The following is a 17,050-nucleotide window of genomic DNA, read 5'->3' on the forward strand; positions in this document are numbered from 1 at the left end:
CGTGATGACCCGTTTTGAATTTCAAACTGCATCCGGGCCTGGTCCTTCCCTGCCCATTTGATGATCTGCCTGCATCGTGCTCAACATTGTTGAATGGACAATCCTTGGACAAATGCTTGGGGAGACGATACACGACCTCACCATTCCCCATCACCTCCTACACGGTGGTCTGTTCCTGCCACTTCGGACAGTGACCATGAAGAAGCCGATATTGGTATTCCTTCCTGGTCATCCACTACCCTCCAGTGGAATGAGCCGACGGATATACATACCTCATTGTGGGGGGAGAAGTTGAAGAGCAAGTTTTCGTTGGCCAACGCTGACCATAAGCAAATGGAATCGACAGCCGAGCCGGACGTGACGTTGGAGGAGAATGTTCCTTCATCACCTGGGTCACCTCATGACTCTCCTGTTGCGTCGCCAGAGGTAGAAACCAGCGTTTTTAATCCTCCGTCACTCATACTGCCATCTTTTCGCGGCGAGAGTACTGAGGACTTCCGGCCAGAATCACGACCCAGAAGCCCAGATGCATTTGGCAGTTTTGAGACTGGTCTTCGCATGGGTAACACAGAGGCGAACCTCTGGACACCATCCAAGCCATCCTTTCCCGACCTATCTGATCCAGCTTCAAGTTCTTGGGAGGCCGACTGGACCCCCGCGGATGTGGGTTCCGAAACAGAGCTTTTCGATGAATGGGACATTGCAAAGCGGGAGAAAGCAAGGCGAGATTCTCATGTTGTATGTTTATCTCGCTCACCCTTTCGTGACTCGTCTAAAATGATGCAGCCTCCAGAATTGCTGGCCTCCGTTGTACAGCGATTCGAGCAATTGTCTCATGATCTATGGCCTGATCAGTCGGACGACAAGGACGAAGCCAATCTTCAGTCTATTGAGGATATGCAGGACCTGTGGGTTTTTATTCTCGGAAAATATCTCGGCACTAACACGGTATGAAAAGTTCTTCCGCTATTCAGAAAATTGTGCCCGACAACCTCACCATTCCGCCCCATGCCGACTTCTCAAGGACGTTCATATCCAAGAGAACGGCAGAAACCTTGAAGTTCACTAGACATGTCCCCATGGTAAGGATTAGTCCTCTGGCCCGTTACGTGGCGTCAAAGGGTTCCACAGCCTGGGAGGCTTCTGTGAAGGCCCAGCCTGAATTGTCACAAGATGATTTTGTTCCCGCGGGGTGGCGATTGATACCGAAGGAAAAGGATGTTGCTCCGTCTGTGATGGACACAAAGCAGAAATCAGCAGGAGGTTTATTATCCTTTTTCGGTCGTCGATCTATGACCCCACCCGTTACGGACAGGCCAGTTTCTCCAGTGGCCAAGGCCAATACGGGCGCGTCTGTATCTCCTAGGACCAGTATTGATACGCACAGGAGATCTTTTTCCTCTTCGTCACCCGTAATTTCATCACCTTTATCGCCAGCCCCATCTGCAAGCCCTTCAAGTTCTTTGCCGCCACCGCCTGATCGCGCAGCTACACCACCTCCTTCAGCTGTTTCCCGATTCTTAACTCGCTTTTCCAGAACCAAGCCCACAATAAGCCCTCGGAATTCCATTGCGTTATCATCAGATGATCTAGAATTCTTGTCTGACATTGTTCCTAGTGTGAGTGACGATGTAGATCCTCCAGCACCTTTAAGCATGGTTGAGTCTCCCCCCCTACCTGAGAAACTTCCACCTCCGCTGGCTCCACCATCAAAGAGTCGCCTAGCTAACGGTGTCCCAAAGTCAAACACCATCCTCCCAGATGGCTCACTGGGTATATTACCTCTATCTTATCCTTCTCAGCCTCTCCAGTCATCTTTACAGGCATCCTCCTTAATGGACACCATGATACTCGTACCCTCAGCGCCGGAAACGGTGAAGAGCTCACGATTTGTGCCTTCTCGAAACACGACACCTGTTACCAAGCCAATGCCTTCGCCGACTTTGTGCAGTACCCCGAGCCCATTTCAACTCTCCAAACGAATACCTACAGCCATCATGTCTTCCAATCCCATCATGCAATCCGCAGTCCCGCCATTCTCCTTTACTCTTCCACCGCCTTCTACTTCCCGTCAGCAGACGCCAGTCCCTAGCCCACCATCAACCGCTCCAGCAGTTTGTTTACACAGTCCAGTGCCTCAAAATGCTACGGCACAATTGTCGCTGTTTGACGAAGAATTTTCTGACTTCCATACGATCCCAGCACTTGGCGATGGAGCTTCATCGTCCGCGCATGCTGACGCAAGCTTTTCCTCTTTCTCGTCAGAGCAAAGCCTCTTCTCTTCCGCAAGTAGCAACGGTCCGCATAACGCGGACGGTTTTGATGATTTTGATGATTTCGTGCAACCCCCGTTACGTACCCCATCTCCGCCCGCCGTGCCAGAGAAAACTTCGAGCGCTCGACCTCCCAAAATCATGCTGGCCTCGAGCTTACCTATCAGGTCTCCAACCAGATCACCTGCACAGCTTCCTCCTCAGAAACGAAAGGTCAATCGGTCAGAGCATCAGCGAACGCTCAGTTTGATGGAGAGTGCTGCTGCTCATGGGAAGTGGCCTGCACCACCCTCTCCCATTCCTCCCCCCCTGGAGCCTCCGCCTGGCGGTGTGAAAAAGGCAGTTCAGCTGGATATCTTCGGTGGGGACGAGAGTATATCATTGCCGATGCAACAAGCGCAGATAAATGCTATTGGTACGCTGACCGTATCACAATCGTCTCCTGAGATACTTGCGCCGATGCAGCCTGCATCAGCACCTCTGTTGCGGCCGCCACAAAATCATGTTCACACACCGACGTCAAATAACGCAGTCTCAATGAAGACGGGGGGGTTGTCGGCTCAAGAGTTATCATTTTTCGAAGGGGTGTAGCTTCCATTGATTGTATCGCAAGGCTTTTGGACATACTTGTAATTTAAATCGTTTCGTTAGTATGCATGCTTCACTAACTGTTTTTCTTCCAAGCACCGTGTTCGTTATTGGCGTGCTTCACTGTGTGAATAGAATCCATTCAAGTCAGAAGCATAAGCTAATATCATCGTCATATTGATTAAACAAACTAAATTTCTCCTGTCATGTTGCTCATACGGCCGCCTCCAAATCGTCGTCTTTTGCCTCTTCCATTCTAACCCACATCCCAGCCTATCAAGCAACGTCAGTAATGTGAGATGGAAAGGTAGAAGCGGAAGTCTCAGAAGACTTTCTAATGCATACCTTGGCGTACATTGTCAGGTGTAATCCGAACATTATCTTATCCCTGCCTTTGGTCGTTCCAGAAGACTTGACCCAACTTGCCGGAGGAGTGCCTTCCACTGGCTGAGCATCCATGGCAAGACTGAAAGAAGAGAACGTCTGCAAGAGTCGAATAAGGTAGTACGAGGCCTCGTTGTAAGCAAACTAATAAGTAAGTTAATTTGAATGCTTGCAATAGAAAGCAAACTAAACACTCTCACCTGTTGGCCCAAGCATATTCTCGGACCCGCATTGAAGGGGACGAAAATAAACGGATTCGGAGTTAAGTACCTGTGCAGACGGCTATCGAGGAAACGGTCCGGATCGAACTCGAGAGCTGGACATAGTCGGCGCTAGAATCACTAAAGCTAAGCTGAAAGATACCTGCAACCTACCGTCCGGGCCCCACAAGTCCGTCCGTCGGTGTATCAAGAATACAGAATACACTACCCTATAGTAGGGCATTAAAAGTGAAACACTTAAAAGACAGTGTACCAAGTAGCACTGAAAGCCTTACTGACCTCGTGTCTTTGGGAATGTAATATGGTGCGCACCCTTTGTTCGGAAGAGTGGTCGGCACCTTTGCAGTTCTAAGACATATAGAGGAAATCAAGAAGGCTAGGGAGAACACCCATTCCTTACCGAGAATTTCCCGGGCTTGAGTTTTTAACACAGTTAGCCATTTTAAGATCGGAGGGAAAGCGTCACATACACAGGTGGATACAGCCGCAACGTTTCTATAATACACGTCTGATGAGTAGTCGCAATAAGGTGTATGAATTAGCACACCGTTTAAGAACGCTCGTAAATATTTCATATCACGAATATCCGCGTAAGTTGGTCTTCGTGTACCAACTTTTGCCAGTATCTCTGAACGTAGACGGGCAGCTATATCCGGATGCTCACACATCATATATACTGCGAAGGTAAGAAGGGAAGCGGTCTGCATCGTGGATTCCGCTAAGTCGAGTTGAAATCGGACTAGTCTCATTCACTTACTGTATCTCTTCCGGCTACAAGGATGTTCAGGAGCTCGTCTTGGATGATCTTGGTATCTGGAAAAAATAGTGATAATTAGCACATATTTTGAGTTCGATAAACGGGACTTCACGCATACTATCAGTATTTTCTACAAGACTGTCCAACAATGACATATCCTCCCCAATGTCCTTCTCGGACCTGGCCGCCTTGTAACCTTTTGCCTTCTTCTCAAGAGCTTCAGTTAGCATGGGTTGGACAAATTCGTCAACTATCTTTCGCGATGGCTTGACCGCATCTGCCCAGAATTCACGAAGGGGCCAAGTGCGTCCTCCCTGGAGTCGAACAGCACTTTGCTCTTGTCCCTTGGCAAACGCTTTCACGAAAGCATTCGAAGGGTGGTTGACGAAATGGGGATGATCCGCCAGAGGAGAACCAGACGGGTATGGTAGACCTGCCGACATCGAATTGACATCCTTTCCGAGCAGATATTCCGTGGCTGAATCCAACGTAAATCGGGCGACGACATCCTGCAAGTACGTTTACCCCATGTTTGCTAATATCACTCAGGGAACCTACCTGGAAGTCAACTGGATAGCCTTCCCTCAACCTAGTTTTGATTTGGGCGATTGTACCTGTAGCATGCCGCTCAAAGTTGTCGAAGTCACCGATGCGATCTTTATTGAAGAGCGGCCTGGTCATGTTCCGGTGAAACCTGATCAGAATGTTCATCATGGGTTAATGATTCGAGATTTGGAACATGCTGACTTCCACATGTCACCTGTTACAGACATCACTCAGATTCTGTTTGTGGCGTCTAGTCGTTGAAAATTCTTACCGTCCGAGTTAAAAACGCCAGCACCAAGAAGAGACTCAAAGATGGCATAAGTGCCAGGGCCTAGATTATTTGTCACGGCATGACGCGATACGAGTAGCGTTAATGAAGACCTTTCTGGAATTCGTGAAATTGGGTAGCTAGGATGGCCTGATTACGCATGAGACGGTTGATAGAAGGGTCCACTGACATACTTACCTTGACATGCTCTGGTTCCAGCGTGACAATCTTGTGCGAAGGTAAGAATGAGGTTTACTGAAAACCCGAGGACTCTGAAATCGCTCACCCGCGTCTCTGAGAACAGGCTGAAAGAGAAGGTGTTTCCGTACTCCTCGCTCCATTTCTGGATCCTTTCAGCTAGTATACTGTTTGTCAGTGAAAAAAACAATACTGTCAATGGACGATTCCACAAACCGGGATATCCGTTTTTAAAGCTGTAGATCATGCTCCGTATGATAGAAAGACTAGTCTCCCGAACGGAGGGCATCATGATGGCACCCTTGGCAGCAGCATCTCGAAGCATGAAAAATCTGGAGAGCAAGTTCCAGAATATACCAACGATAATTTGGGACAAGAAAGGAGCGACTAAGTAAAGCCACGAAGGGAGAATGACACTGAAGTGTTGTAGCCCAGCTTGAAGCGCCCAGAAGACTGAACAAGGGAGAACGAGGACATGGGTGGTAATCTTGAACAGATACACAATCCCTGGGGAGGGTTGGAAGATAGCCATAGGCACCTTCTGAGCACTAGGTAAGAGATCTTGCTACTTATAGCTGCGGGTCTATGATGCAATCGGCACCAACATAAGTATTCCCAGGTGCATGTGGATAACAAAGGAAGTACATGTAATTCGAAGTGAACCAAGGCACACTTAACATGATGCGGCATTCGGTTGTGATATCGCCGGAACCGTGCTTCCGTTCAGGTTGACGAACATAATCTAGGGTTGCGCCGCTGAAAAAGACGGGAAAAACAAACGACCCGATGAAGGCGCATGGTCATTTAATTCCCCCAGAAGGATTTTTAGACGGCGCTACTGTATCCCGATGCAGGACAGTTAATATTATGTCTTACACTTCGGCGCTGAACAAAACGGTTGTCGGACGTAGTTTTCAAAAAGCCTAGATCAAAGATTGATACTTACCAGCCGCACATTGATTTGAGCCGGATGAGTGGAATGGTTCAATTTGAATCCTCACCTTGCTTCAATCGTCATGATTATCATCAACACATGGTTGAAACCAAGATCCTTCTATCTCCAAGCTACCGACTCGGACTTCCGATTCCCCTCGACCAAGCAGACCAGTAGTCCAGCCGTTTATGCGAGCGTAGTAAAGGCTGCTGGAGAAATTCCTGCGTTACTTCTTGGCAGTATGTCTCATATTGGTGAAGGCCTTCCGACCCAGACTCAAGGGACTAGTGTTTCTCTAGTCAATATTTCGCTAGGCTGAGTGAAAGTAGCTCACCGAGTAAGAACTACGCATCCGAGAAAAAAGGTTTATGCAATACCCAACAAAGAGTTCATTCTCTTTTGCCAAATTCTGGACCAAAAGCCTTGAGTTGAGGACAGAAAGGATGCCTTTCGAAGTTTTGAACGATCGCTACATCACACTGATAACAAAAATACCTTTCACGAAGATCGGACGTAAGGATACGAAGTCTTCCTCAGATATATGGTAGTCGCCGTCATCTTTTAGCTGAAAAGGAACATCCTTCAAGAGAGGGTGATGACAGCGATCTATGTTCAATATTCGGGACAAGAACCGGTGCTCAACGGTGACGCTGATAGGAACTAAAGACTCAAGCATTGCTTCGAAGAATCTGTTTCCCCATTCCTGCGGTTTAAACGCCATCAGTTGATGGACGACAGAAGCATCGAAATGTTGAAATACCACATATATCATTGGATCAAGTTCGAGCATACAACAGAGTCCTTGCAGGTGGACATAGTATTTCCAGGAAGTGTCGCCGTTAAGATTGACAACAGTGTCTAATAATTTGAAGTACGTTGCCCAGCTCTATAGTATAGAATAAGAAAGAAGGTCAGAGCATCAGAAACAAGCATGGCAGACCTTGTCATTATCGTTGTGGACGACAACAGAGGCACACCCCAACCAGGTTGTGATACAACGATCGATGTCAGTAACTTTAGTCCTCAGAGATGACGATAGCTTCCTCAATAATTGATATGGTATCCAAGATATTTCGTGAAGGAACTATGCGCACATTTTAGCCCCCAGATTCAAGACAATCAGGGATAGTCACCTTGAACAGGGCTTGATCTTTAGATTTGAAATCGGGAGTGGTGGGCGGAGGTTTGTCTCCTAAAGCTGCCAACAGGGTCGGATCATCCATATCCAAATCAAACATTCCGTATTCATCTTGGCTCCCTTGACTTTCCATAGTCGATGGTACTAGAGGGCGTTCAGGAGGAGGCAGGACTGAAGCTCTTGCATCAAAAAATCGGACAAGTATATCTACAATCTCCCCTCCGATCCAATCTTCTTGGCGTAACTTGCTGTTCCTCACAATCTTAGCGATGCACACTGACAAAGTATGAAAATATGTCAATAGAAATTAGAAACAACGCACGGAGTAGTTCGGGCTCCGGGTAATCGCGAGTCGCAGGATCATTATAAACGTCCAATATCCGACGTACACATCGCAGCACAGTCTGAACAGGTAGAACGGTATCGTTAAGCCTCTGGGGGACTACTGCAGGATCATATTCGTTCACTACGATGGCCACGATGGCCCGTAACCACTCTGTGACTCCGGCCAAAGGCAGTTTGAGCACGAGCATAAAACGGTAATAATGCATCAACGCCTGAATGGCGACCAAGCGCGTACCAAAATCGGCCCCGTCAAATTTGACATAGGACCGAGCATGTGCGATCCGCGAAACGTGATTTTCAGGGTCCAGATAGATAGCTATCGCTGTCGCAATATGACGATTATGCAACATTGATAGCTCACTGGTGCTTGGCGGAGAGCGCTTAGAAAATGCCAAGGTTCCAACAGGCACAGCAAGAGATAGAAACTTCTTGACCCTCATGGGCAAGACCGAGGGGTCTGGGGGTCTTGTCTCACGTGCAAACTGGACGATGAGCTTCAGGAAGACGACGAAGGCACTGTCATGCTTTTGAACTTGGGACAGCATAGACAGGTCGTTGTTACGCATGAACCCAGGTAAATTAAACTTTTCATGTCGCAAGTTTGCGAAATGTCGACTTCGGAAGACGTCGGCTAGATGAGTCAAAGTCGGAGAAACGTCGTCCAATTTCCAGTGACATCGGCTCCATAGTTGAAAACAACGTCGCACAACAGTGCCGATGTACTGATCACGCTTGGCCTTACTCTCTTCCTGAAGTGCAGCATCACGGACTTTGTTTTCGACGAGACAAATTGTTTTCAGGGCCTTGGTGACGATTTTCCACGCGCCCGGAGCCTGAGGGGAAGATACTGTAGACCCATGCAACGAGAACTGGGACAGCGCACAAAGACTGGACACCGTTGACCATATCCACTCACTAACCTGCAGATGGGTAGCGCCAACCGGCTCCGATAATATGTCTCGTTCCACGATTTGCCAGAAGGGATGGAGGCCACTATTGGAACCTCGCGCCGTTTCTCGGAACGTATCAGCAACATGGAAGACACATGTCCACAACTCAACAGTGCGAGTAGCAATTGTCACAGTCTCGAAAGGGCCGCTCTCCGGGATTGAAGCCATGCTGTGCTGCAGACCGTATTGGGATAAACATTGAACTAAGCGAGATATTGACGTTAGTAGCGGGTTGTTATCTTCTGGAGCAAGAGGCAAGCGAAAACCGAGGCGAACGGACCATTCGACAGCTAACCAGCAAAGATTCAATGCGGGAATCTCCGTTGACGCCGCGATGAATTCTGGAGCGCGCGTCATTTCCAAGAGCCGGCTAATCTCGTCTTGGACAGCCGCTCGTAGGCCTGCATTATCCTCCGCGCCGATACGGAGTTGCCGAGACAGCTGAAGAGACGCTGTACGTGCTAGACCATTCCATCCTTTGATCGTTACGTCACCATCCATGTCGGGTATGTCGACGGCAAAGTTAAACAGACCTTCCCATATCTTTGGAAGCACGTCAGCGAACTGAGAAATAGACATGTCTGGGGCGAGGGTAATTCCCTGGAAGGAGTAATGCGTTGGGTCGGGAACTTGCGAGTCGAGCGACTGACAGTGCATTAGCTCAAAAAGCCACCCTTTCCCAACATAGCTATCCCGTGCAAAGGAGATACCTTGGGATAGGAGCGGTACGTCCACAGGGAACTTTGTCGGACGACCTTGATGACTCGAACCATGCTGGGAACCGCCGATTTCGATCTGCGGTTCATGGTCATAAAAGGCGGATGGGCGCGGTTTGTGCTGAAGAGCATCTGCTCTACGATTGACACCACTTTGTGAAGATGGCGCTAATGCATTGTTGAAATCCTCATCGGTCAAGTCGACGTTAAGTGATACGTTGTAGGATCGTTTTCCGGATCCGTTCGCTATCCTGGTACCCTTGGCTGCCGTAAAAATATATAGTCCATTCTTGTCCCGACGCTGTTCTTTCCTTTTCTTCTTCTCCTTGGCCACCTTTTCGGTGTCTCTGCACTGCACTCGAGGCTCGTCGTTCCCATCAGAAGCCGAAGGTTCCACAGCGGAGTCAGACGATCGGTAGGCAAGCCTGTGTCGTGAGGATGCAAGCTTCTCTGATTGGTGAAAAGTCAGCTTAGTCTGACGTTCACGTCCCTTTCCGCTGCTCCGATGTCCCGTAGCAGAATGATATACCGATGATGATCGGTGTTTTCTACTTGTAGGCTGAATCCCCGTAGACGAAGCTGGATGACGCTTTCTTGACTTTTTGGGCCTCTGCCTTTCACCATCAAGCATGCAGTCAATAACGTCCTTCTCTTTGAGGATGTCTCTCCTCTTGGGCTGAGAAAATGGTCGTTGTCCAGTATGTCTGTAATCGTCCCCATGGAAGACTTCGTCATCCGACGTATCTGATATCTCGATAACGTCTAGCGCAGCATGCACGGTCTCGAAGTCAAATAAGTCGTCGTCAACAATGCGAGGTACATCATCATCGCCGCCGCCGTTGTCATTGTCCCTGTCACTTCCACTTTTTGGAACGTGCGATTTCTCATCTGAACTCTCCGAGTCCCCGAGAATTTGTCTGTTCGACCGCGGCTCCTTGGCTATCCTAGAACGGCTTTGTCCTGGAAGGATATTGACTTCCTCTGCCTCTCTACCTGATGATACAGGAGAACTTTGGCGCCGGAATTTGCGGCCCTTGGCAGCAGTATTTCGCTCGCCAAATTTTCCCAACATGAAAGCCGGGTACATTCGTTTGAGAACTTTCATTCGTTTTCGGTCTTCTGAGTTTAAGTCACCTTCTGAATCGCTGCCACTGGGAGAAGCATTCTGATCTGGGGTAGGTTCGTTATCAGGAGATTGTGAACGACCAACAGGATCATCTTCGATGACAATTGGAGCGTCGTACGTGTTGGATGGCATTGGTTCGCCATCATTGAACAAGTCAGGAGCACTTGGGGCTGGGGAAGACCTGGTAGACGCCATAGAATGGGGTGGCGGGAAGGTAGAGTGTGGGTCAGCGCGACTGGGCGACAGCGATCGCACGACTTTGTATAGCGATGATGGTATCGGAAGATCAGCCTATGGCATAAATTAGGTTAAAGTCTTCCAGCACTTGGGAAGAGCACTTCACCACGATGTCAGTGCTTGTGTGTCGCGAAACCGATGGTTCATTGACCCGCTTCTCTCGGCGCTCTTCATCGGCTGCAGCTGCCTCCCTTTTTTCACGAGCCTTCCTTTCTCTCTCCACTCTCTTCCACTCTCTGCGGGTCGCGCGCATCTCCTTGTCTTCATCGTCCGAACTAGACAGTTGATCAGGCAATCCTAACCGTGAAATGTGTTCTGGACTCCGACTCCAGGTTTCCTTTCGATGATGCTCCGTATGTACGTATTCCTGATCCTGAGTCTCTTCTTCATAATGTTCTTCGCGAGTTCTGTGGTGATGGTCGCCGCGACGGGGGCTTCTCATCTTGACGATGGCGTCTGGGTTGTCACGTAGTTGATTCTGGTAGAGCGCTTTGTCATATTCATACGGTTTGACTTGACGAATACTTCGAGTACGGAAAGAATAGCGGGACTCGTTCTGAGCGAGATTGAAGCCTTCGCGCTCAAGAGCTTCGCGTTCTTCGGGGAGTATGACTGGCGGTGAATGTGGAGAGCGAGGAGAAGAAACATTTTTTGGAGGACTGGAACGGTTGGTCCTTGGCGACGAGGTAGGAGTGAGAGAAGACAACGGCATGTTTGGTTCAGGAGGATTCTGAGGTGAAAACTGGGATAGACCGTCAAGATCGTCATGGAAGGTTCCTGTGTTAATCGAAGTGGAACACGGAGGAGTCGACGTTGAAGCTTCGGGGGATTGGGAAAAAGTGGCACGGAATTTAGGCTGTGGACTATGTAGTGGTAACTTTGGCAGACCAGGTGCAGGAGCTGACGAGGGAGGTGTCGATGGACGACGATGTACATTCAAGGATAAAGGAGAAGATGAGAATAGGCGTTGGTTTGCTTGGGAGCTACTAGCCATTGGCCCGGGGGATGGAGTCTCATAACTGTGGAGAAAATCCAAAGGGTCCTGTGAATCTTCTGGCCCAGCACTTATATCTTCCTCTGCTTCAAAATGTTGTCCAGACGCACCAGAATCCAGAGTTTCCCTTTGACTTGTATCCAATATATGTTGAAGAAGGGGTGAAGAAGGGCTCGAAAGTCGCTTAGGAGCAAGTCGAAAGGTAGACCTTTGTAAAGGGCTTGGCCCTGCAGCGAGCACTGAAACAACAGGGCCACCATGTGATAGCTATTATAGTATTAGCCATATAAAATCGCCCAACAGTGGGTTCACCAACCTTTGTACGTTTCCTTGGAGGGCTGTTCAAGTTCGACTCTTTATTCGCAGCGGTGACGACCTTAGGAGATATCCAAGTACGCCGCGCAAAAGCAGCAAGCTCTTCCAACTCCTCCGGATCTGAAGTTTCTACCACTTCGTCGTCTGTCATGGACTTAAGTTATTGAGACCCGGTCGCGGCTCGCGATGCATATAGGTTGTGTAGTGTGACGTGGAAGAAGTCACGTAAAACGCGATGGCACGTGATGTGACACTCGAGTGCTTTGAAATTGAAGGAGTTTGCAAGTACCAATTTATACAGACACTGCTGGGGCCGGTTCCTTTTTGGCATGGAAATAGACATTCTGGAAATGTTGAGTGAACAAGGGAGGCAGTTGTTCAAAGTCAATGCTTAGATGTCTTGAGTCTATGTCTCACCTTGTTTTGTCTTCATTTCAAAGTCAATCATCTTTTCATCATTCACATCTCACTTACAGATTCTTGCCACTCATCTTCACTAGTATAAATAGATAGAGTGAGCAGTGAGCACTCTTGTCCTTGCACTTACTTCTCACATACACAGTACATTACTGTATTTTCTTCTGCATAATGTGGCTTCTAGAACTACACTTCAGAACTTGTTACAATTTTTTCCTTTTCTCTTTGCTGTAACCCCTATTTATGCTTAGTCAGGGCACCTATACCAGTGCTTAGGACTGTGAGACCAGCTTAGTCATCACAACAAGCCAAGTCTGTCATTGTCTTTCAATGTGACAACAACACTTGATGATGCACAACAGTCCTTTTGTAGATAGTAATGATGCTCAAAGACAATGAGCACAATGACTTGGACAGACACAATAAGTAGCAGTATATTTATCTTAATGAACAAGTAGTATATAAGTAGGATAGCTCTCGCTGTATAACCCCAGCTTTGAGCTAAAGTTTATTTATATCACCTTACTCTTGAGCTTTCTTGCAAAGGCCTTGAAGCATATTAGTCAATAGGACACAACAAAGTGAACTCTAGTGTGACTGTACAAATATGATACAATACTAGTTTATCATGTGTTTTGATCACATGTGACTTGAGTCTAACAATTAGCTCAAAGCTTCTGCTTCTCTTTCCTTACACACAATAAGTGCAAAGAAAACCAAATGCTACCTGCACAAACTACAACCTCCAATTTGACAGATGACTTCTTTAAACTATTAGCAGCCATCATAGAGATGCTTTTAAGGCTTTTGGCAATCATCCAACTTTATTAAAGATGCCAATCAGTCACTGCCTATATAGTCTGGCACTATCAAGCATTCCAACAGATCCAACAGATCCTCTAAAATGTCACATCCAACTTTCCCCTCCACAATATCCCTCTCTTTATCTGAAACTCCTTCCAGCCTCTGTCAGGAGCCATACCTAAAGTCAGGCCTAGCAGAATAAATCTGTAGGATTCTAAGAAAGAAAAAGAATATTGATATTCCCTCTGAGCTCAGCTCAGTAACAGAAGAAACAACCTACATCTCATGGGATTCAGAAACCCATGGGTTCTGCTAGGGTTTTCTCTAGTCTCAAACTATGAGGACCAGAACCTCCCTGATGACTTCTTCAATGATGAGCCATTCCCTGACTCTTCCACAGCCTCAATCAAGCACAGGATTGAAAACCATGCTAGAGACTCCTTTGATACCACTAGAATGGCTTCAGGACTCTAATCCACCTCATCTATGGACTCCAGACACAATTTATTATATGTAACTCTGGAGTTGAGTCCAAACCTCTCTGAGCATGAGGATCTATACACTGAAGACATGGAGCTAGGAAGGGGATATATATTCTAAAGACCAACTGTTCAAAACAAAATTGACTACTACACCAGAGATTTTACTGAAGAAATATGCACAGCAGAAGAGCAGGCTGATCTTGACTAAGCTGAGGCTGAGCAAGTCTGAAGGCAGAACCTACATGATGAAGAGCAGTATGACTGTCAGTTTAAGTAGTGACAGCAAAAACTTGAAGCTGTTATATAGAGATCTGCAAGCCCCACATGGTACAGACTCTGAACTGAGTCTGAGCCCTCTCTATTCCAAGAGTCCAGCACTCCCACCAGTACTGACCTGTGGGTAGGATTAGCTGAAGTCATTACCACTAGCAAAGCTAGGCAGAACACTTATTCTCCTACTAGAAGAGAGTGTAGTTCTTTCACCCTTGCTGACACAGATATCAGTCTCTCTCATACTAACTCCATACTTGATGCCTACAGGCTTTAAGTCCCTCTACATCTCTGATAGGAGGCTTTGAAGATTTTTCAGAGGAAGAATCATGGCCCTCTTTCTTAATCTAAGATTCTATCGAAACTTCTGCCAATATTGCCATGAATTGGAGGAGCACAGAGTGCAAGGCAGCCACTAAAGCAACACTGACATCAGTATCAGATCCATTGAGCAGCCTTCTGCTCAACCCAGTCCTAGTACTCTCAATAACAATGATGACCAGCTCTCTGGTGACCATCCATCTCCTGGTCCCTCCAACTTATGATCTATCTGATGACTATCTTGTTGAGGACAGTGAAAAAGAGGAGAAAGATGTGGATGGGAATGAGGAGAGGATTTGGGACATCTCTCTTAAGTGGGAGCAATAAGAATACTCAGAGGAAGAAACTGACAAAGAAGCACTGGTTGAAGAAATACAATGAACTAGAGAGAAGGAATATGAGGAACTGTATAGAGAGAGAGTAGCCTTTTTATGGAGGGATGCTCAGTGGTTAGCCTTGAACATAGAACAAAAGTATATTTATTCAGATAACAATAAGTGGCAGGATATTTTGCAATATTCTACCACTGAATATGCTATTAACCTGTATAACCAAAGGCATCTAGAAGATCAACTTGGCAAACTGCCAAAGTACAAATCAAAGTTTGACATCCAGCCAATGCCATAGACACTCTCCATGAACCTGAAACATGCTATCTATATGGCATCATCTATCTGAATCAACACCAGTCAATATTTGTACTTAACTCTCTTGATCCAAACATCAGCAACTTAGTTCTCCTGATCTTAACCTCAGCTGACCACCCAACCTATTGGATTCTGAAACATATAGACTGGCAAGGGCAGCTAACTCCTTGGCAGACAACCACCACCAGATAAAGCTGAAGGCAGCAGAAAAAAAACTGGTCAAGAATGATTCCAAGGCCATCTGACTAGGATTTACTATATAAAATAGAGTGATTGTGCAAAAAAAAGTAGCACCCATAGGGAGTCCCATTGCAGACAACAACTCTTTCCACTCATTCTCTGGACCACCAACCAAATGGTGGTGAACCCTCTTTGGTCAGTAGCTAAACTCAATAGAGGCTCTATTTAAAAATGCTGCCATTCTACAATGTCATTCTGATCTATTACAGAAACTCTGCCCTTTCAAAAGTGCTTCTGATGACATTGATAGATTTCTGATTGACTGTAAACAATACTTTGAAGTGTATATCACCTTCCTCAGAACTGACATAAACTACATCACCTTCATGTTCTCATATTTCAAAGACAAGGCCAAAACATGGTGGATCTTAATCTTCTCAAACTTTTTTTCTGCAATCTGAAAACACTATCAATTACTCTCATGATCAGTATTCAAACAGATGCTTACTGACAAATTTATTGATTCAGCAGTGCAAAAAGTTCACAAGACAAAGATCAAGGAGTATAAAATGGGCAATAAGTTGGCCACTGAATACTTTGATGAATTGGAACAACTTGCAAAGCTTGTCAGAATCTGAGACAACATTGACAATAATGGAAGAATGGTCAAAGCACTCAAATAGGATGCTCTATCATCCTATATCAAGATGATATCAGATATCAGAATGAACATTCTGAAGGGATATGATGCATAGTAGAAACATGTTATCAAGATGTACAAGGAATGGCAGCATCAGAAGGCAGAACAGATAAACCTACAGAAATACCATAAACTAATCCAGCTGATGAATTTGAAGCCTGGCAGTCAGACCAGCAAAACCAATACACTGTTGACAACTAATGCCCTTTTCTATGGAACATAGAAGACAGGGACAGAGACCACATACACTGAGAGTGAGAAACCAATAAATATTGATTGACTAAAAAAAAAAGAAAAATATTTCAATTGTGGCTAAAAGAGTCACATGTCAAAGGACTGCCTGAAGAAGAAATGAATGCACAAGAACATCTGGATGCAGATTGCCAAACTGCAGAAGGAAGCAGAGAAGCTCAGCATGGAAATGAAGATAGAAGAAGTAAAAGATAGAGCCAACTAGTGTGCAATTCCACTAGATCAGCCAAAGGACTTTATAGTGTGCAACAAACAGCTGCTGGATAGACTGATAGTATCTCTATAGTAACCCCTATGTTTAAATTATGCATGCATTTGAATATACTCAAACCCTCTACTGCTATGCACACCAAAGAATTATCTACAACAAAAACTCAACTGCCTATGAGCTGAACAGAGAGAGAGACCCCCACTAGATAGCTCAAGCCATTCAATATCAAATAGACCTGGAGAGCCATCAAGGATGCCAGAACAGAAGAGGAAGCCAAGGCTGTGCTCAGGAACTGGGTACACAAGACTAGAGCTAAAGAAGTGATTGATAAAATGGTGAAAGGAATGTGGAAAGCCAAGTGATGCTGAGCCCTGGAATGGCTTGATGAACTACACAGACTCTGAAGATATGTCTGATGAACCAAGACTCTGGACTGAGACTTGACCATCAAGGCCCAGATTGAAATGCTCACTAATCAGTTCACACATACAGTGACAGCTCTGATCAACAGCAGCTGTACTAGCAGTTCTATCAATTGTGCTTTCATTGACAAGCACAAATTACCAACTAGAGCTATCACAGCCTCAATCTCTGTGTACAATGCTGATGGAATGAAGAACCAAGCTGGCTCAATTACTGAGTTTGTTGAGTTACAACTCACTATCAGTGATCACTCAGAAAGGATTGATTTAGCTATCACTGATCTAAAAACCAAGAAAGTATTTCTAAAGCATGATTGGCTCATATATCATAACCTGCTGATTAATTAAAAGACC

At 46.3% G+C, this 17,050-nt stretch overlaps 3 protein-coding genes across 3 annotated transcripts; 1 reads left to right on the forward strand and 2 right to left on the reverse strand.

The window, feature by feature from the left end:
- The first annotated feature begins 40 nt into the window (after positions 1-40).
- On the forward strand, positions 41-3,126 carry BT62DRAFT_934844 (uncharacterized protein). The gene is made up of 4 exons (XM_043186799.1): positions 41-738; positions 787-908; positions 959-2,902; positions 2,958-3,126. Exons 1-3 carry the CDS (start codon positions 94-96, stop codon positions 2,862-2,864), a joined length of 2,673 nt encoding a protein of 890 aa, XP_043037110.1. The 5' UTR covers positions 41-93; the 3' UTR covers positions 2,865-2,902; positions 2,958-3,126.
- BT62DRAFT_319679 (cytochrome P450) lies at positions 2,947-6,003 on the reverse strand. Its single transcript, XM_043180490.1, has 17 exons — positions 5,452-6,003; positions 5,324-5,394; positions 5,236-5,265; positions 5,151-5,187; positions 5,041-5,100; positions 4,971-4,983; positions 4,782-4,917; positions 4,342-4,732; positions 4,224-4,279; positions 4,014-4,167; positions 3,937-3,961; positions 3,867-3,881; positions 3,746-3,814; positions 3,620-3,675; positions 3,446-3,561; positions 3,207-3,389; positions 2,947-3,134 (listed from the first exon to the last, which is right to left on the reverse strand). Exons 1-17 carry the CDS (start codon positions 5,765-5,767, stop codon positions 3,075-3,077), a joined length of 1,788 nt encoding a protein of 595 aa, XP_043037111.1. The 5' UTR covers positions 5,768-6,003; the 3' UTR covers positions 2,947-3,074.
- Positions 6,004-12,193, reverse strand: BT62DRAFT_319900 (uncharacterized protein). Its single transcript, XM_043180491.1, has 10 exons — positions 11,992-12,193; positions 10,788-11,942; positions 7,630-10,735; positions 7,303-7,583; positions 7,110-7,253; positions 6,933-7,055; positions 6,665-6,872; positions 6,504-6,616; positions 6,237-6,453; positions 6,004-6,176 (listed from the first exon to the last, which is right to left on the reverse strand). The coding sequence occupies exons 1-9, from the start codon at positions 12,139-12,141 to the stop codon at positions 6,301-6,303; spliced, it is 5,433 nt and encodes a 1,810-aa protein (XP_043037112.1). The 5' UTR covers positions 12,142-12,193; the 3' UTR covers positions 6,004-6,176; positions 6,237-6,300.
- Between the last annotated feature and the right edge of the window lie 4,857 nt (positions 12,194-17,050).

This window comes from Guyanagaster necrorhizus (assembly GCF_019112545.1).
Source record: "Guyanagaster necrorhizus MCA 3950 unplaced genomic scaffold BT62scaffold_22, whole genome shotgun sequence".
NCBI classification, from domain to species: Eukaryota; Fungi; Basidiomycota; class Agaricomycetes; order Agaricales; family Physalacriaceae; genus Guyanagaster; species Guyanagaster necrorhizus.